Here is a 21,890-nt window from a genome sequence, read left to right on the forward strand (position 1 = left end):
GTCACACTGAAAATCTGTAGGGAAGGCAGGAATAGAACCCAGAATGTTACACTGTGACAACTAAACTAGTCTGTTTAAACTCAGGCTATTTAACCAAAAGGCATTTGTCAGCTGGCCTCTAGAGAATTAAATTTAATCCAGTATATGAAAATTTCTCCAGGTGGGCATACTGCTCAGGGAGGGTGTTACAAACTGAGTGAATTAACCTAATCAGCCCCACTGTTCTTAGTTCTTGCAGGGGCTGTGGTTACTGTCCCCCATGGAATGACATGCAAGCCATGGCCCACAGTGATACATAATACAGTAAGATCTCTGAAAGATCTGAAAGATATTGCAGGAAATTGCCAGAGCTATCACAGGCGACTCTTAAGATCAAGGAGGGACCAGGATCACAGTCCACAGTCACTGGAGGCATGAAGCTATCCAAAGCCTCTAGGGTCCACCTGAGAGCCTGAACCTGCCTCTAGGGCCTTGTCTACACTAGTATTTTTCTAAGTCTCTCATGGCTGCAGCTTCTCTTGCGCTAGCAACAGTGGGAATGCTTGTGTAGACATTTTAATTGTCCCATCTAACTCGGCTCAGAGCATGCTTAGACAAAACAGTGATTAAAATGTCAGCACCAGATGGTCAAGACTAGTTCTCCTGCCATTATTCTCATTGTGGGAGACTTTTAGAAAAATACTCGGGTAGATAAGGTCTAGATGAGCAGCTTTTCCCGAGGACACTAGTTCATACCATTTGCTTCCTACTCCACTGCACTGCTATCCTTACAGGCCTCACATGGAAGTTGGGGCCCTTGGGCTCTGTTGCAAAAGGCACAGGCTTTTAAAAAAATTAACATAAACTACAGAATAGGAATAGGAAATTCCATTAGCCTTTCCTCCAGAGAGACAGCAGGAGACTTTTCTAATCCCAGATAGAATGTCCCACCTTTCCCTAGCCTATGGTGCCAGTGTTTCTTGGCCTTGGTTGGAAGCTCTCCTTAATGTGAAAATACACCACAAGTAGCTGTCATCTTAGGTTAAAATAGGGGAATCTGAACACATTCCTCTTGCATCTCAAACTGGTGACACCACATAGGGAGGAGGAAACATATTGTGCCTGTTCACGTGAAGGCTATTCTGAGCTGATGTGTATAACCTGGAAGTGGAATACTGAATGGATGATGACTTACTGAATTATTTAGAGATTTATTTCCCTGACATGCTCCAGAGGAACAGAGTCTCTTGAAGGACAGTCTATGACATCTTCAGAGATGCCCATCCACTGCAGGGAAGCTTCTGCACAGCAACTGCAAAAGTTATGAGCTTACATTGAAGAGGTAGAAAAAAATACCTAGTGAGGATGGGAACTTTTTATTTAATGAGTCATCCCCGGAACCATGAAAATAAGAACTCGGGTCAGATACTGTATTTGAACTACTCCAGAAGGGGTGTCTGCAGAACAGCTAGACACTGTTGATCTCTCTCACTGCCTTCTCTCTGTTTTGTTTCCCCATGTATTGTATTTGTCTGCCCAATTAGGCTGTAAGCTCTATGGGTCAGGGTCATGTTTTTTTTTTTTTTTTTTTTTAAACATACACATGGGTAATGCTTTAGAAATAATAGGAGTCCTCTATACATATTTCTTAATTAGTGTAGAGAATGGCATGAGTAGTTAATGCTGGGAAATGGGAGTGCTAAGCAAAAGCAAAATGGTATTGTATGAGTGGGAAGAAGGATGATTTTGTGATTAAGGCCAGGGTATTTGGGCCCTATTCCCATCACTACCATAGACTTCCTCTATGACTTTAGGCAAGTAGTTAGACACAGATCTTGAAAGGTGTTTAGGTGCCTAATTCCCATTAAAATCAAAGGGAGTTAGGTGTCTAAATACCTTTCAGGATCTGGGCCTTAGGGTCTGTTCCCACGGAGGTCAATGGGCACAGGACGGAGCCCTTAAACTCTCTCTGTGCCACAACTTCAGGGCCGGTGCAACCCATTAGGTGACCTAGGCAGTTGCCTAGGGCACTACAATTTGGGGGGCGGCGACCGCGGTGGTATTTCGGCGGCGGGACCTTCCGCTGCCTCTGTGGGGGGCAGCATTTCGGGACGGGACCTTCCACCGCCTAGGGCGGCAGAAAAGCTGGCGGCGCTCCTGCACAACTTCCATATTTCTTAAAATTAGGATGATAGTACTTCTCTGTATCATGGGTATGATATGAAGCTTAATTAATTAGTGCTAATAAAGTTCTGGAGATCAGTGGGTGTAGGGTACTAGAGAGCTGCAAAGCCTAGGATCACTGTTGAAATCATACAACCTGCTGATGCTTTTTATTCTTCAATGTCATGGTACAAAGTATCTATGTGCAACAGGCTTTCCGTTTTGTGCCTGTCTGCCTGCGTGGGTGCAGGGGTGGGGATGGGAGCAGGGAGAGGAGAGCCATGGCATGAGAACTCCCTCCCCAACAGTCATGCTGGAATGTAAAGGCATTCTCCATATCACTGCCCTGCCCCGCAACAAGGTTCTTCCTTTTTAGGCTGAAGAAAATGGATGTTAATTTATTCTTTATTACTAATTCAAAAAGAAGCCTAAACATGAAAGCTCCCTTCTACGAAGGGTGTAGTTTAAGTCCAATTATGTGCTATTAGTGCATTTGCTCTTTGTTCCTGTGGCATATTAATTGCATGTCTGGTATTCTGGTAATTAACACAATTATACTCTCCCCCCGCCCCCTTCAGTAGACCATGAAGACTTGCATTTTATTCAGACAAGCTGTTTTCAGTAGCTATAAGAAGGCTCATGATTTATTATTTATATAATAAAAATAATGAAATCAACAAAATCAACAGAGCCCTGAGTTAGAGCTATAACCAAAGTGCCACAAATGTTCTTCAGCAAAAATAAAAGCTGGTGGCTCTCTCCCATTGGGTTGCAGTCTATCTAGCAGACTTCTAATGTGAAACCAAATTATAAGCCTCTGTCTGTGTGTCTGGCATTTTAATCAGTGGCTAGAGGAGGGGGACTATGCTGGTTCTGCCACACATGGACACACCAGGAATGCGGTAGCTATTTAAGGACCCACTCCCGCCAAGCATCAAGAGCTCCCAACTCCCATCAGTCAGTGAGAAATGAGGATGCTCGTCACCTTGCAAGAGCATACCTATGAACCAACAAGGGTTGTTTATACCAGGGTAGATTATCCCAAAACAAACAGGTGTTGGAGCTTGTTAGTGTTTTAACTAGACACAGTGATGAATAGCTCTGCAGTAATTTAAATCCCAGGCCTGAGAGCTCACCATGTGCAGAAGTCTTCATGCCAGCACTGTAAGGCTATGGCAACACTGCACACCTTACAACGGCACAGCTGTACCTTTGCAGCCGCGCTGTTTTAAGGTGCACAGTGTAGCCGCTCTTTGTCGCCAGGAGAGAGCTCTCCCGCTGACAAAATAAAACCACCTCCAATGAAGGGCAGTAGCTTTGATGCCAGGAGTGTGGCTCCTGCCAATGAAGCACTGCCCACACCGGTGCGTTTCATCATTAAAACTTTTGTCATTCAGGGGAGTGTTCTTTCACACCCCCTAGCAACACAAGTTTTAACAACGAAAGTGCCAGTTTAGACAAAGCCTCACTCCCTTTTTTTGCATTGTGTCGTGAAAGGACACAGAGCAAATACTAGGTTCCATGAGTCATGTCACTTACTGCATAGCTGGAAGGTGCTCAGATACTACAGTAAGAAGGGTGGTATAAGAACCTTTATAGAATAGAATGTCACATTGTATTTAGCTTTCTTTCAGCAGGTGAAGTAGATAACTTGGTATAATGTGTGCCTCAAAGCTACCTTCTGCTTTTCTTTCTTGAAGTGAGCTTTTTTTTTAACCAAGTGCCTACAACCATGTGACCACCTTATACTGTGACACTATCAGATTTCACCTGCTATGCAAGGTAAAGATAGTTCCAGATGGGGAAGAAAGAACTGCAATTAGCACCTATCGTAGGTGCTTTACATGGGTGTTTGGGATAGGTGGAAGAGGATGTAGGCCATTGCTTCTCCCTTTAGCACATCCCTGCAGAAACAGGGCAGGATGGGAACCTGGTACTGCATCAAGTACTAAACTGAGGTTTAACTAATGCACAAGGGAGTGCTGTATGGTCCCATGAGGGTAGGTGACCAGCTGATATGGGGGCAATGCCACGTCTCCAACCCCATTAGATACAACTTCTTTCATCCAGAAGAAGGCACTGGCAGGGGCACATGCTGATCCTTTTAGGGGCAAACAGTAAGAAGAGAAGTTGATTTTTTGGAGCAATAGTAAGGAGCTCAGTACTAAGGAGCGCAAGAAAAATGACTCAGGAAGCCTCAGCTTAGCCACTCCCTACAACCCAACACAGCTCTGATGACTAAAGGCAACATTTTCCCATGACTTTTAAATCAAAAGAAGGAAAGAGGGAACAGAAGGGATGAGAATCTATGGAAAGGAAATTACATCAGAAGATAAAAATCAAGAAAGCAAGGGAGAAAGGAGGGAAAGCACTAGTGACTTTCACATCTGCTGTACAGTTAGCACCAACCTGCATTAAGGTAAAAAGTCTCACTAAACTCCAAGATTATTACAAAACTAACAAACAAAAAAGCAATGCCAGACATCCTCTGGGTCCCGCTGTGATGCTTGTGAGTAGTGGAAGTAGAAGGCCAGTCCTGCAAGGTGTACGTCACCACACCTCCCCAGTGGCCACAGCATCTTACAGGATGTGGCATAGACTTTGCCAGTAAAGAGACTGGACTGTTTACACTGGCAGAGAGCATTTAACCAGGCCCATTTCCAATCTTTTACGGGGGAATTCTTGTTTTGCTGATTGCATTGCAGTGCCCATGAGTTCCCTCGGGAAGAAGAGAAATGAAACCCAAGCAGGTAACCATCAATATGAAGGAAGAGCTTGCGTTGCCTTTTCCAGAAAACCCCATCTGGAATATTTTTTAATTTGAATCATTGACTATTAAACCATGGCTAGCTATGATAAAGGGACAGAAAAGACACTGAGCTTATATTATATTGTCTATCATAGTAATGCCAAGGAATCCTAAACAGGGCTTAGAATTCCATAATTTCTGTCCCACAGAGCTCACAGTCTACGACCACATAAATGAAAGGTAGTGGTATCTAGTGGTTAGAGCAGGGGACTGGGAATTCTGGCTCCTGTGTTCTATTCCTGGCACCTCCACTGATTCACCCTGTAACCTTGGGCAAGTCACTTCATCTCGCCGTGCCACACTTATCCTCTCCACATAATGCCACTTGCCTATCCCACAGGGATGTTGTGAGACGTCATTAACTAACACTTGTAAAGCACTTTTAAGATCCTATGATGAAAGATTCTCTAGAAATTCAGAGTATTATGATTTTCATTAAACTGGCAGCCTGATGAGACGACCCCGGAGACTGCTGTTAAACGACCACATAGATCTTAAACTGACGGTGATTAATTTTCAAACACACGGAGATGTTTACAGCCTGCTTTTATTTTAAATATAAAGTGCTCTATGTGCAAGAACATTAAACCAAGAATATTTTGCAAGAGGATAGAGAAGCACCTATCAATCCACTATTGACATTTGTAATAAGGGTACAAGGCTCATCTGTTCACTTCTGTATTAGCCTGAAAGCGAGTTAAGTTTGGTGGAAGACTTTTTTGTAAAGTCATGGTGGAGTGGGGAAGAATAAGGAGTCTGTTTAGCAGCAGTGCCTGCAGTAGACCATAGACTGATTTTGATGTATGCTTTTCCCCCCACTATGTAACTAATCCCAGAGGCTTGCGTGATGGGCTCATATTTATAAATTATGAAAGAAAACAAAACTAACTGAAGGTGCATATTCTGCAGCCTGAACAGATGATTTAAAGCAGTGTTTCTCAACATGGAGTCTCAGAGATCTCCCGAACAGCAAGCCGGTCCCTGGTATCAAAAAGGTGGAGAATCACTGATTGAAAGAACCACATTTTGGGGGGGTTGTTGTTTTTGCAGCACATTCAGATATTTTCTTAAAGAAGTGCAACACAAAGTCAGTCATCTGGATCAGGATTTTGATCTTTAGACCTGTGCTGAAGACCAGCTTTGGAGCCCAGTTTTTTCCTCCAGGAAGGATGTGCAGCTGGACCTGACAGCATTTGAGCTGGGACCTTCATTGAGGCCTGAACGACTTGGTGCCCTGAGCATCAGTAGCAGGGGCAGCTCAGATTGCTGCTGATGTAAAGTAGACACAAGGAGAAGGAGCTGTGACAGTTGCTCAACACCTATTGTGGTCCCAGATGCACAGTTGGTTCAACTCTTGGTTTATCCTCAGTGCTACTCCTTTCCACAACTTTTGGGATAACTATTTCAATACCACCCCAATTTGAATCTTCAAACAATAGCTTGTGAAACAAGACAGGGCTTCTGGGCATTAGCCTCTGAAAGGGATAATATTTTCTTCTTCCTCATTAGCTGACAAACCTCACAACTGCTACTACACCATCAGCCAGTTTAAATGGGAAAAACTGGCTCTCTCCATTCCTGCGAGCAATATTAGCAGACAGAATCTAATAAAGCAGAAAAGAAGCATGTATAGCAGAATCACAGGACAGAGAATTGGCCCTGGCCCACCTATTGCCAAAACATATGCTGCCAATTTTCTTCTCGGGGGAGACTGGAAGAAAGGTCAGCATGGAAGGTGGTTTGTGAAAGACAAAGACAAGGGGCCTGTCAGAGCTAATTGCTTACAGGAAACTGAAATATAACTATTCCCCTCTGCAGCAACTGGAAGACGCAAAAACCAGATGGTGCAATGGACAAAAGGGTTTATCAGGTCAGCAAGCCCAGATTCAGAGAATGCATTTCTCTCTCCCCTACCTTCTTGAGTTTTCTTCAGAGCATACCTTTTGAAGATATTGTTTTTAGACATCTATTTGCTCACCACTGTCTTTTTTATGATGGTTGATTGGAACTGTCCAGGAAGGAGAGTTGTTTTGCTGCCTATACGTGAGCAGTTTAAATTACAGGGATGTAATCAGTCCTGGTATAATTCCAGTGACCAACAGTTACATCAAAACCTAATTTGACCCAATGCACTGTGCATTTAGTTGATGTAATGCAAAGGGCATGTAAAATAATTCAATCACATAAACCATATACATTTTCAGGAGGCTTGTTGGGTTTGCATCTCAGCCAGATGTGATGGCTTAATGGCTTACGTGTCAAATTCCAGGTTGACCCACTGAAAGCACAGATTTGAATCCTGACAGGATTAAGTCAGCCCTTTGTCCTCCTGCAGCAGATAAATGTAGACCTATGCAGGGTAATATCTGGGGTCACTCAGCTCAGAGCTACATAAGAACCAAGGTCCTGTCTGCTCTGGTTGAACATTAAATAGCACTCCACATTTTGTCCCAGTTTCCTTAGCCAAACCATTCCCATCACCGTGCAGCGTGTTGGGTAGTTGCTGAAGATGACTGTGTATATGTCGGCTCCAGTCCTACAACTGTATCCATCTGGGGGGATCCCTGCATATGCATAGAGCCCAACTGACTGGGTCCTCACGGATGAATCCAATTGCAAGGCCTGGCCCATAGCTTGTAAACCTCTGTGAGCTCCATGAGAGTGAAAGGTGGTATCTGAGTTTAAAAAATAACTATCTTCCATGCCACTTCATCCACTGCAAGCTCGCATCCTGAAACAACTGTTGATATGTTCTGTGAGACACTATACCTGGGCCCTGTCCTGCTGCTACTGAAGTCCACATGAGCTATGCCACTGAGGTGAATGGGAAGGCTGGCTCTTATTTTCTATATCACAGTCTGCGCAACTGGCTTTGTAAGGACAATACAAATGTCTGTTAAAAATATATTTCATTAGTTGTCTCACAATCAGTTTAAAACTAGCTGTTTTTACTCTCCCTGTGTCTCTGCTTATTGCTTTAGAACAGCCCTGGTTAAGCTACAACCAGTGAAATTCCTTGCTGTGCTATTCATGCTTAATCCAGCCATGCAAGAGAAACAATTTTTATAACTTCTGTAATGTGAACTCTCTTCCAGTGGTGCCCTGCTTAAATTCAACACAGACAATAATAATATTTTGCAGCTATAAAGATCCTTCAGGGGATCTGAAAGCATTTTACACCCATTAATATATTAAGCCTCACAACAGCACTATGAGGTCGTGTCAGTATTACCACAGTTTTACAGATGGGAAAAACTAAGGTGCAGAATCAAAAAGACTTGCCCAAGGTCGTGCAGGGAGTGTGAAAGAGTTGGGAGTCAAATGCAGGAAACCTGACTCACAGTCCAGTGCTTTAACCACCAAGCCATCCTACCTTGATAACAGTGGGAGCTCCCTCTTAAGACTACTACCCCCCATCTTACTTAGGGGTAGTCTTTTTGTTCTGTATTTGTACAGCACCTATCACAATGAGATCCTGGTCTATGTCTAAGACTCCTAGGAACTATGGTAACAAATAAAATAATAATAGTTTTGCCTTTAAGAACTCCAGAGCTGCCAACTTCTTTCTCGCAGTGCCCTGGCTATGTACGTTACAATCCCATTAAACAGGAGAGCAGTTAAATCCTTCCATATTTAATATATTTCTCTTCCTTCAGACACCATTTGTGACTCCTCCCTTCATTAAGCCACTGCCCCCCTGGCCTTCACTCTAATTGCTGATTTGCTAATTATGTTTTGATCCCCCAGCCAACTAATCACTGTCTGCAGCAAACCACAGAGCTGGGCCTATTTGCAGTGAGGAAGAGCATTACATGTGGATGCAGCACTCATGCCCTCATCCTTATGGAAGGGATCAGGGGATTAAGAGGCACAGTCAACCCTGATTAATGCTGCAGACTGAACCAGTGCGCCTTGCTGAGTGTGAGGACTGATTGCCTCCCTATGGGGAGCTCCAAGGCAGACAGACAGTCTCCCCTGCCAAGGACACGTCTCTTTTTTCTTTAATTCAAGCCGCTGCTCAGAAGAAGAAGAGAAGGGGGTTAAATATCAACCCCTTTTCTTCATCAAAAGCAAACCCTCGAGGGATGATAATACAGTTTTCAGTGGAACATTGTTCCCAGTGTATGTACGTACGGGTGTACACACACAGGTTTCTATCACTGACTCAGCCAGTTGCTCTCCATACACTGACACAAAATTTACCACCAATAGAAAAATAGAACAGAATTTTGTCCAGAGGCTTTTCCCTAGGCTAAACACACACTAGGAAGGTGCCTTTTTCTGAAGGTTTGAGAAGAAGCAAAAGCTACATCAGATCAATGGACCAAAAAAAAGACACACCCAAAGTAGGATTAAAATACACCCCAGGATGATCATCAATTGTATTACAATAGCACCTAGAGGCCTCAGTTGTGCTAGGTACTGTACAAACGCATAGTAGGAGACAATCCCTGCCCCAAAGAGCTTACAGCTTCAATAGACACAGCCGATGGTGGGTGGGAGGGGAATCAGGGGCACAGAGAGAGAAGGTGACTTGCCTAAGTTCACCTGAAAGAGAGGGCAATATATGGAATACTAAAGGGAACCAACCTGGGGAGAAGGACTATAATGGTTTTGCCCCTTCTCAGGGCGGCTCCTGAAAAAATGGACAGGTGAAGTTAGCGCCCCAAAGTGTCTTCAGAGCCACTTTGAAATAGCAGGGAAAGATCATGTCATATTTGATTATAAATCAGGATAGGCCTGCCCCTAGTCTCTACAGAGCTCACAGTAGCAGTAAGTGGGAAACACCCCCAAAAAGGCAGGAGAGTGCGAGAAAGCAACTTTTGTAAAAAGGCTTCAGATCTCAGGGTGAGATTCTCTCCTTAACAGAACATAGGATATATAACTGAACCAGACGTCACTCAGAAAAATGAGACTCCTCTTGACATGCTTCATTTTAAGATGTTCTTTAGTCTTTTAACTCCTTCATGTTTGCCTTTATGCAGTGAAGAGGAGGAGAAAATGCCAGCACTGAGCTACTGTGTAAAAGATGCCAAGACTGACATCCAGGGTCTCCCACTCCCTCTAAGTGCCATGCCAGGCACTTCTTCGACATAGCACTTCTCACCTTTGCCATTTCTGCATTCAGCAGAGGATTAATTTGTTCCTGGAGACTGGTTGGTTCTCCCCTCACTCCCATTGCTGAAATTAATCAAAAGTTGACTAGCAAAGCCAGCCTCCTTCAGTGCCTGGTTAGTGCAAAGGTGTTTTTTGTGCTTACTGTATGAAAACCTAAGAGGCTGCAGATCCCAAGCTGTGCTAAATGATTGAAATTCAGTCCCTCTCACTCTGCTCCAGCAGCATACATGTGTCTGCCTGCTCACTGCTGCTCCAGAGACAAATTACCCACCTGGTGTAAGTAAAATACTTAGGAGATGAGGCAGGCCCATCATCCTGGTTGGAGCTCATCTTACACAGGCCACTTCCTGCAGCAGCGAGAACAGCCTCTGGGAACGATGGGTAGCTGCACAACATTAGATAATTAAGAAAAAGAAAATCAGAGTATAATGGTCATAAAAGAAGTATCAGCAAAATTCTGAATACTAGAAAGTGAACAAGTGGGATAAGTGAAAATTGGTACAGAGTGGATAGCCTAGACTAGGGTTTATTCCACACCAACAGGAAGTGGATTTCACTTTTGGGCTAAGACAGAACTCAGGCCAGAGTCAAACATTTAATTACATTATTTGTAAAAAGTGCTGTGCGCCCACACTTCCATTGGCATGACCAGGAAGAAGAGGTGTGCAGCACTTCTGAAAATCAGGCCACCGCTGACCAAGACAAGACCTCAGCTGAACCAAAGGAACTGGAGTAGCCTTTCTTGGGAAGGAATCAGAAAGTAAATAGAAGGAGAAATAGAGCCAGATCTTCATCCATGGTTCATTTATGAAATAATTCTATTGTATTCAACAGCAACAGTCCTAGCTACTGGGGTGTTGTATTTATTAAAAAGTAATGTTGATGCTAACAGAGAGACACCCCAGAGGGAGAAGATCCATGGAGCAGTAGAGAGCATTGATGGAGTTGAGCCGCTTTCAGTGAAAAGGATAGAAAGATGTACATTATCCACCAGACAGGCTCGTAAGAACTCAGCATTAGAGCTTCTTTATACCCTTCTCGCCACAGACATCTGTGCCCCTGAGCTGCCTAACTCTCATTCCCTTTGACAGTTTCCCAAGCACCATCTCCCACTTTAATGCATCAGGTGCTGTTTAACCCACAGAGGAGATGGAAAGTATGTTAACATCCATAGGGTTCCCCCCTTGATCTCATTCCCCCTTCTCTTTGCAGCTTTAAGTGAGATGGGTAATATGAAATGTAACTGCCTCCATAGAGGCTTATTCAGCCCTGGACAGGAGCCCACTCAAGGCACCCTTCCAAGGTATGAGGCTACAAAAAATAGGCTCTTCTTCCCCCCTGGAAAGCAGGTTGCACCATCCCAAAAGGCAGCGGGGCCTTTCCTACAGGAACGTCAATCTTCATAATTCTAGACACATAGGGTCAAAATAATCATGAGTGCAACTCCACTGAAGTCAGCTGAGTTACACAATGATTGAATTTGGCCCATGGTCCCAGGTCAGTATGTGTCTAGGGAAATTTGAGAATCTGTGTGCTGCTTTGGGCTTGTGCATTAAGCACATTTGTGCAACTTGCTCTACAACAAGCCCATCACCAGATGGGGTTGAATGTTATGTCCCATCTGTTGTGAGTTCAATTGAAGGTGTTATTTTAATCTATAAAGCCCTACATGGTCTGGTACCTGACTACCTCAGAGACCTCTTTCTCTACCTATCTTGCCAGTACAAACCTCACCGACCCTATAGCCAAACTTTTACAGATGTGAGGTAGGGCATTTGCTATGGAGGACCCTCATTTGTGCAGCATAGTGCCTATAGTAACTGTACTATGGTTGTTGGCATCTGAAGAAGTGAGGTTCTTACCCACGAAAGCTTATGCTCCCAGTACTTCTGTTAGTCTCAAAGGTGCCACAGGACCCTCTGTTGCTTTGTACTATGGTTGAGTTTGCTGGTCATCAGAGATTGGTACAAGACCTACTTTGTGTGTTGATTCTAATGTATTAAAGTACCTCTGAAAGCCTTTCCCATCTCTTAGTGACATGCTGTTAGCTCAGTGAGAAGGGACTAGGTTAACCTCTAGATCCTGCCTCCTTGCACTTGATAACTGCATTGGAACTGAAGACATTTTATTTACATTTCTCTGCACTGCTCTGATTATGTGACATGTAGACTTTCCTACATGGATGCCATTCTGAAAAGTCAAATAAAAATAATTTTTTTATGGCAAATGCTTGTCCCATTTTCTTATGGCAAATACTTACATAGAAACAACCAGAAGGAGAGAACCCAAGCCCTTCCCTCATTCTCAGCAGGGTGTGACCATAGGTCAGTGCAAGGCCAGGAGGACAGTGTTATTGCTTGAAACACAAAAGGACTCTACTGTAAACTCATACGGACAAACAGCTCAGCATGCTACAGAACCAGCATGCTGAACAATCCCTTTCAGAAGGGCACTTTAGGACTTAGTGCTGCTAGCTAGGGCAGGCTATTAGGAAGCTTAAGGCTCTGTCCAGTTTAATTAAAATCTTTCTCCAGGCTCAAAGAAGCTTATGAGAACACAGCAGTGGGAAAAAATTCTCTCCTTACCCTTCCAACTAAAGGGATTCACCCACTTTATATTTACTACAGAGGTTCACTATGGTCTCTATTTACATTCACTTCTAATTACACAGCATGGATTACACAATACATTTGTTGCTTGCAGCAGAAAACCACAGTGCTTAGCTGTGGTTGAGCATCAGGCTCCAGGCATTGAGCAGGACCCTTGGTCAGGCAAAGCTTTGCTATGGCTGTCTGCTCCAGGCATTTGGAAAGATACAAGACAAGAGAATGGGGGAGAATGCCTGCCTACAACTGTCTATTCCAATCACGTTCAAGGCAATTTCCTTAGTGCCCTCAATTAGGAGGTCACTAGTAAAGTTGAAAATGGATTACAGTGCATAGTCATCAGTGACACAGGTTTCCATTTCATTCCATGATTAAATGACTCCATGCACCCTCCCCTCCTCCTGGTGTACACGTATGTATATAAAAGCCACTGCTGAATATGGTAATGCTGTACTTGCGTTGCGCAGTCCTTTCTTACAAAGTCATATTTTAAGAGTCTGCAAACAATTTAGCAGCGTCCTGTCTATACAGCAAAGGCCAAAGATTTAGTTATAATACTCTAATCCTACACCAGTGTAACTAAAGCAGGCCTCCAGAGTGAAGACTAGACATGATCAAGCCATATTTTAACCATGTTCTGAAACTGCAGTGCAGCCTTGTAGCTGAGTTCTGTATATTGCTTCTCAGGAAGAGCAACCCAGGAAGTGGGAGCAAAGCTAGTTTTAAGCTTTTATGACTGCTTTGAACAGACCCCTTCTAGGCCAGAATAAGCAAAGCACAGGACACTTTGGCAACTTCCTCTGCTCCTCACACAGCCCTACATCAGGGGATACACCCAGCAAAGCCCCCTAAACTTTGGGGGCTAGTTAAGCCACCTTTGCAGTCCCTTTACTCCAGATGAGCCATCGTAAAGGTGCTGCAGCAGAGTGTCGAATCGTGCCCTGGACTTTAGCCTGATTTGAGAAGAACTGTTAAAAGACAATTCAGTTCAACTACATTGTTAGACGGAAACATTAACCATGGCAGAGGGACTGTTGTTATTAGTTTTCCCCAATCATATTTGTGTCCTTTACATGGGCCTTGTAGCTCAAAACCTGATGGAATACCTGTGCAGCAGTGTGTAGAGCAATTGGCCCAGGTTGCAGACTTATGATGTCGTAAGGCCCTATACACTTGGCCAGGAACAGAGTTAAGGATCTGTCTAAACACAGATCCAGTAAAATTGGTTTCTCATGTGGTTTGAGTGAGGAGCATGAAGCATAACCAGTCTTACCTCAGCTCTGCTAGAACACAGTTAAGCCTCAGGGCCCGCGCCCAGCCAAACTGCAAGTAAATTTAATTGAAGCTGTTTTCAAACCTTGTTTAAACATTTTTTAAACTTGGTTCTAGCACAGTGTGAACAGTGCCTTGCTTCCTTGGGCCAATGGTGCTCAGGTGCAAGTGACAGTGACAAGCATACCATGTGGAGAGATAATGTCTGCTCTGCACTGGATAAATGCCTCCAGCTGCTCCCACAAACAATACAGAAGAGGCTGCAGTGTCTGTCCCAGTGGGGGTTGCATGCATTTATGCTTGCATCAAAAGAAAAGAGAATAATTGAGCGAAGTGAAAAAGCAATGGAAGGAGCAGATGCATCAGTCCACACTTGGAATGGCCTTTATATTGGGGAAAGGCAAGTTAAAGAGTAACGTAAATGGAGAACTCCTTCTCTGGGTTTCATGGAGCTTCTGATCTCAATCACAGTTCGCATCTAGGAGGCTCAATGTGGGGAAATGGTGAGGCAGCAAGAAGCTCTGCACATACAGCTGTTCCATGCCCATACATGATGCAGCTTGTAAGCAACCAAATGCTAAAGCTTTAAGAAACAAAACAGGATTATCTTCCCCAAACACAATCCATAAAGTTGAGGTGATCCAGGTTATAGTGGGAAATTAGCCAGTTTGTTTTATTAAATGTTGCAATAATTCTGTCTGGAGCAAATCAGCTGAAAAGAAAATGAAAGAAGGGCCAGAAGGGATAGCAGGGTAACAAAGAATCCCTTACTCACCACAAGATATCAACTGCAGAAACTAGAAGGCTCTAACATGGATTGGAGCAGCCAGGCCATCTCCTTGCCCTGATAATGTCTTTAACAATATGTAACCCTGCTGTAACACTTGTTATCCCTACGTTTTGGTGTTGTCCAAGAGGTGAGGGAGAAAGGGAGTTACAGAGTTATGTGACTTGCCCAGGGTTACACAGCAAATCACGGTCAGATCTAGAAATAGGGTTACCATACGTCCTCTTTTTCCCGGACATGTCCGGCTTTTCGGCAGTCAAACCCCCGTCCGGGGGGAATTGCCAAAAAGCCGAACATGTCCGGGAAAATGGCGGCTCTGCTCCTCCCCGACTCTTCGGCTCTGTTTAAGAAGAGTCGGGGAGGAGCAGAGCCGCCGCGGCTGGAGGCTCTGCTCCTCTTCGGCTCTGTTTAAGAGCCGGGCTGCCCGAGCGCTACGGGCTTCGGGCAGCCCCCGTGCCTCCGGACCCTGCGCCGCCGGAGCCCGGGAGGGGAAGTGCCCGGCTGGGGGCGCAGGGTCCGGAGGCATAGGGGCTGCCCAAAGCCCGAGCACTACCGGCTTCACGGTTTGCCGGGCAGCCTCCAGACCCTGCGCCCCCAGCTGGGCGCTTCCCCTCCCGGGCTCCAGCTGCGCTGGGGAAGCGCCGGCCGGGGGCGCAGGGTCTGGGGGCTGCCCGGCAAACCCTTTCCCCTGGCTGGGAGTGGGAGGGAGCGGAGTTAGGGCGGGGCTAGGGGTGGGGAAATGGGCGGGGCCAGGGCCCGTGGAGGGTCCTCTTTTTTTATTTATGAGATATGGTAACCCTACTAGAAATAGAACCGAGCTCTCCTGTGTGTAAGCAGAGAGTTATTCTCCGACACCTGTCTACCAGTCCAGTGTCCTATCCACTGGGACTGGCTACCTCTCTGCTAAAAGGGATACTCTGAAGAATGCTAAAGTCACAATTTAATCCACATGTTGCAGTCTGGAACATGGTTTCTGCTGTTGCCCTTCTCCTGATGCCCACCTACTCTATTCTTGCCCTTCCAACACCACATTCTTTCAGTTATCCCTGTGCAATCACACTGAAAGCAATTGGTCAAATTCAGTGCCTTTTACCTCATTGATGGGGTTAAGCAAATTAGCTTCAGGGGCACTGTGCTGTTGATAGAGTGTAATCTTCATCATCCAGAACTGTGGCTGTCAATTCACTTGCATGACCCTAGAGGTACACTTGGGACATGTGCAACATTACATGAATACTAAAGTGAATGGAACTTCAGGAGGTGCACATCAGCATGCAATTTACTATAAAGGGGTTGCACATAGGCAGATGAGAGCAAAATTTGCAGTATTCAAATAAGGTACTAAACTTATAGTGTTAGTGGATGGGAGGCTATAGGGAAGAAGTTAGCCTAGACACAGTTACCAGCACTGTGTCTGGTTCAACTCAGGACTATTCACTTGCGCAAGTACCAAATTCAATCCCATATAATGCATTTAAAATGCAACTTTAACTATAGTTACATGGTACAGCACCAGGTTTACTGAAGCGACAGGCCCAGCTGATGGGAATTTTCACACTAATCAACAGAAGACATGTGAAGCAAATTACTGAGAAAGACTAAGAGGCCCGAATGAAAGCAACACCACATTTTTTAAAAAATGAGTTTTAAAAAAAATCTTGTTTCCTTAAATTTTCTGAAAGGTAAAAGCTTGATATGTTTTTAAATCCAATAGGGCAGGAGAAAACTATTTAAAGGGCTCCTTTTCTTTTACACTTTTAACTTCTTCTACCTTTATTCCAACCCCACCATTGATTTCAGCATTGCCTACATTGAACAGGTGGGTCTCTGGGTTAGCCAATAGCACTGGTCCAAATCCAACATGAAGCTCAATTGTACACAGTAAAAATCTTACCAGTGCAGGATATGCTACATAGCAATGCTTTGGTATTCCAGTCGTTCCTCTGTCTAATACTATTTCTTTGCATTTCAACAGCACCTTTTAGCAAAGGTTCTTAAAACCTCCTTACAAACAATTAAGCTTTGCAACACTTCTGTGAAGGTATTAATATACCCTTTTCTCTGTGGGATAAAAATGAGGCAGACATGCCTAACAACCTTGATTAAGTATCAAGAGGGAGCCGTGTTAGTCTGTATCCACAAAAACAACAAGGAGTCCGGTGGCACCTTAAAGACTAGCAGATTTATTTGGGCATAAGCTTTCATGGGTAAAGTGATTTTTTTTAATCCACGAAAGCTTATGCCCAAATAAATCTGTTAGTCTTGAAGGTGCCACCGGACTCCTTGTTAAACTTGCTTAAGGTTATCCAGTGGATCTGTGGCAGAGGCTAGAATAAAACCCAGAATTTCTGACTGCTTACCACCAGAGTACACAGCAAACCATCAAGGATTTGAGAGGCAGTTACTCTAATGGTCACATATTGCATTGTACTGGCCCTTGTGCCACAAGTTTTACTTGTGGCCAGCCACACCACAGTCCTTAAAGAGGAGGCAAGCAATACAAAAAGGAAGAAAACTGGAGAATTAATATTAAAATATTCTAAAGGTGTAAAAGTTTCTTCAATTATTCAGTAACCCTCGTATAAAACAAATATCTTACATAACATTTGTAAGTCAGATTTGCAAGACACATTGACTTGCAACCTCCCATTTAGTGGTCCTTATTTTTCTCTGCTTAATTTGTCATGAGAATTTAATGATTGAAAAAAACTTAAAATATTGACCGCCCTGAAGACTGAATTTCTCTATTTATCCTCAGAACAGGATCACCAGTGGCTGTAAAAATTTACCCCACCCTGACAAGCAGTGACCAAGGGAGGGAGGTTTTCATAAGCTATTTATTCCTTAGTTTCTCCCAAGACTATTAAGGTGGGCATTTTAGCAGTATGGGCACCTGTGAAGTGGGCAGTGCACTGCCATTGAGACTGTGTAACTCCTTTCACACAGGCCACTGAACAGCCACGAGAGAGTGACAAGTTTTGATCACTATTTACCTGGGATAGATTGGAATAAGCAACTTAAAGGTGAAAGGCTCTATATCCCATTACCAGTCCTCACTATATCAAATAACCATTCCCTCCAAGAATCCCTATTACTAAATCTTCACGGGTTGACATCTATGCCTCACCAACAGCTCACATGCTCTCTTACTATAAAGTTTATTTAGGGACCTGGAAGAATCAGTAAAGGCTGACATGAAAGATAAGAAGTCTCATTTTCTTCAGTTACAATGGGCAATGCTCACGGATGCAATGACCTCAGCAAAAATTACAGCAATTGCTACCCACCTGAAGAGACAGGAGGAGTGTTTCCTTCAGTTCCTAAATTCCCTCCCTTCCCCCGGTCTGTAAAACTCCAGTGCACGTTGTGCTTAAACTGGGTAAGGAGAGGTCTTTAATCTGCTCTACTCCTGCTGCATATACAAGCAGCAACCCTGAACTCTGAAGTGAATGGCAGAATCTGTTTTTCTCTCTCAACCATTCTCCTTCATGCTCAGCCAGGCTCTCAGAGGATGCTGAATTAGCATTACCACAGGTTTCAATTTAGTTCCTTCTTAGTTTGGTTTGCCTACATTGTTGGGGTAAGTTGTGAGCTCTTAAAAGAGAAAAAACCCTAAAGTATATGGGGATCACGAGGCACTCTCCCAAAGATTTCCACCCAAGGATTTCAGATCTGCTCTATTTGAGAAGCCACCTAGAGACCCCCGCTGCCACTTTACATAATGCCTTAAGTACATCTTTTGTGGGCTCTCTGGCGTCACCTTTTGTGTTATACTCAGTGTTGTCAACTCATGATTTTGTCATGAGTCTCATGATAATTATAGTTTTCCTTAAAGTCCCAGCTCCTGGAGTCAAGTGGATATGTGATGTTTTCAGCTTTCATTCTTACAGAAAAAGTAAGTTTCTGACCCTCGTGGCTGTGGAGAAAGCTTCAAAATGTGTCCGCAGTGCACCCAAAAGACTCAAAAAGCAGAAGCTAAATGAAAAGAACACCCAATCTATTATTTTACATAATCTCATGATTTTAAAGCCAATCTCATGATTTTTTGTGAGCCTGACTCATGATTTTTGAACATTTGGGGTTGGCAATACTGGCTCATGAGTTATGTCTTTCAGTTTAGAGTCACACCCACCTCTGGCCCACATGAAGCTGGAGTTCTCAACCTTTAATTAGAAATTGTTTAGACAAGACAGACTAAAGCATGAAAGAGAAGCTATAGAAAGTGTTCTGTACACTAAAAAAGTCAGTCCCCACTGCTCTGTGCCCTTTCTTCCATCCCTCACTATTCCAGGGTTAACAGGCAAATCTGGTTTCCAGAAGAGGGACAACACAAGCACTTAGGACTTGGCCATAGGGGATTAAGAGGGTTTCCAGTGTTCTACCATATTCTGCCTCCCCCAACATACGAAAGTAATTTATCACAGATCCTCTTGCCCCATTTCAATGTAAGAAACCACTGTTCTAAAACCTGTAGCCAATGGAAATTAGTGAGACTGAGGTGGGAAGAGGAGAGAGAATAATGGTATAATAAGGATGCCAGGCAACTTGGGTTCAGTATACAGATACAAGAGATGGCAGCAATATCCTGATGTAAATATATTTGTTCAGGCATCTGAACTCCACATTATCCTGTTTTCAGCGTATCTGCATCAGAGATGCCTACTGAACCCTTCCAGTTTGGACTTTACAGGTAAATCTTTCACAAGAGCAACATGGATATTTTGCGGGTTACCAATATAATAAATCAATAAGAAACAAGAGTAGCTATTAAAAACTGTATTTTCCCCCCAACAGTTACATTTTTAGTCAAAAGATTAAACCACAGAAACACTTCACTTTTCTTAAAAAGATGTAACAGCTCAGAAATGCCATAGATACACATGGAGTATGCATGTTAGCTTTGACAATGACAGGCCACTACAATCCAGCCCCCTCATTCCAGCCAGTGGCTGAAAATACATATCACCTTAAATTAACCCTTTAAGGGCTGCCCCCTTTGCACCAAAGTTAAAATCAAAGTGCCTCTTAGTTCAAATCACAAGAACCAATTGGGCTCATTGATGGTTTCATTTTAATACAGGGAAATCTTATCCAGCCTCAATAAACTGAGGTAAGAGATTAATTTTCACATTGAAACTTTACAAAGATGCAATTGAATCAAAAGGATCTTTTTCATAGATAGAATTACAGTTGTTCCCATTTACACAATGGTTATTTGTTCAAGATAAAGTCCCCACTTCTCTCTCCCACACATATTCCAATGGTTTCTTCTGTTTGTTCACTTTTGAGATTTTAATAACATCTGTATCATCATAATTGCATGTCATGAGAACAGTCAAGTAGTCACAGCCAGGATCCTGAGCTGTTACTCCAAATAATTAACAATCGCATGAAACAAACTAGGTACAGGTGAACGGATTTCTATTTAAATACGGTTTGAAATATCTTAAATCAGTGCAACCCACAACAGAGTCTAGAAGTATTGTAAAAATTCACTGCACATAATAGAGAATGAAGTGCTTGGTTTTAGGCAGCAGCACAAGGTACCTCAGGATTTTAATATTCACTGTGCAGATTCCTGAAGAGTGAGTGCATGGTTTTAAAATTTCACTGCAGATGAAGGCCCTACTTCTTCTCCCAGCTCTGTGAATCTGCGCATGTCACATGTACACTCATATTTGGGCAGTTTAGTGCATTCCCACTGCCACCAATACAGCAATGGCCACAGAAAAACTGATTCATCCTGGAGACAGATGACTTCCATCTCATTGAATTGTTGCAGGTACTAGAGCCATACTGCACATAATACTGCAGGTGATAAGAAACTTTGTTTATTGTATTCCAGTGCAACATGGATATAAGATCATGGGTGGTAATGTTCCCCTATCTGAGAGCTAAATCCTGTGCAGCAATTAAAGGGTTAAAGTGGAGCTGTATGTACTATTTTACACAATTCATTCATATGCTATACAGATTTGGGAATTTAATGTCACAGCCACAGATCTTATCTTTTTCCAATTCCTGCAAATCTACAGCTCCTCTGTAAGAAGCAAAGAGAAAAGCAACCCAAATGCCAAGTTTTTTTTAGCAATTAATTAATACAGCCCATAGCAAAGCAGAGGGCTGCAGATCTCCACATTCCAGCTGCAACAGGTAGACTTATTAAAGTAAGTATGTTTTTGACACACGCTCCCAAGAGTGCCAGAGGCCATAGAGCAGATAAGTATGGAAAAATTGATTGCATGGGAGACCTTGGAGCTAATAGGAAATTAAAAACAGTTCTTAAGCCAATCAAAAAAAGCAAAGTGTGTGCGTGTGTTAGGTGTGTAATAAATATTGCAAAGAACATTTGTCTTTTTTCCCTCAGATCAATAAGTGAAAAGTAAACCAATGCACCAAAAATCAACTTTCTGCAATGAAAATGTTGATGTCAGCAAAATACCTGCAAGCAATCTAGAGAAAGCTTTAGCATTATCAGCCAATCACAATTCAATTCCAGTTCTATGCAGCCAACCAAACCCTGTTCAAATTCACAAATCTGACCTAAATAAGCACCGGAGCTTGAAAAGCTTCTTTAGAAGAAGGCTGTCAAGAGACTTATTTTAAAATATAAAATAAAATCAGAACTAAAATAAAAGATTTCCATTGGTCAAGTTTAAAAAGTTGTCTTCCTTTAGCCAATCATAAACAGAGTCTGTCCCTTTGAACCAATTGTAAATGCATCGCTAGCTTCGTCCTTGATAACACAGCCCAGATGAGAAGCAACAGTGTATAGGAACAGATGGCTGTCAGATGTGTTCAGAGAGTTGGCAAAGGGAAGCAAAATTAAAAGGAAAAGGGCAAGGGCTGCCAAGGAAAATTAGGGGTGGGCAAAGGAACTTGTTAATGCTCTGCCATCCTCTATCTTCAGGAATCTCCTTGCCCTCTCCAGCTCTGTGTTGCTCAGACACTCTTTAATTACTGCCTTCTGTCTTCCGTCTCTGATCTGGAAAATGCCATCACCACGTCCTCAGCACCTGTAAGTACATATAAAAAAAATGGGAGCTAAGAGTACTGCATTCAGAGAATAGGGGGTGGGTTGAATTTCAGTATTGTCAAAAATTCAAAAGTCATGAGTCAGGATCCCAGAAGTCATGAGGATTTTAAAAATAATACA

At 43.3% G+C, this 21,890-nt stretch overlaps 1 protein-coding gene across 14 annotated transcripts in view; it reads right to left on the reverse strand.

Moving 5' to 3' along the window:
• Positions 1-21,890, reverse strand: part of LOC101931671 (beta-catenin-interacting protein 1) — a 145,743-nt gene that overhangs the window by 73,199 nt on the left and 50,654 nt on the right. For 4 of the 14 annotated variants that reach the window (XM_005292856.5, XM_065575334.1, XM_065575333.1 and 1 more), the window contains one exon: positions 19,496-21,750. The exons of 8 other annotated variants lie outside the window; for them this stretch is intronic. In XM_005292856.5, the coding sequence (XP_005292913.1) occupies positions 21,692-21,750 (59 nt within the window). In that variant the 3' untranslated portion in view covers positions 19,496-21,691. Of the gene's footprint in view, positions 1-10,340; positions 10,399-19,495; positions 21,751-21,890 lie in introns of those variants that run through there. 2 more of the 14 variants (XM_065575330.1, XM_065575328.1) reach the window with 1 other exon arrangement.

This window comes from Chrysemys picta, chromosome 21 (genome assembly GCF_011386835.1).
Source record: "Chrysemys picta bellii isolate R12L10 chromosome 21, ASM1138683v2, whole genome shotgun sequence".
Classification (NCBI taxonomy): domain Eukaryota; kingdom Metazoa; phylum Chordata; order Testudines; family Emydidae; genus Chrysemys; species Chrysemys picta.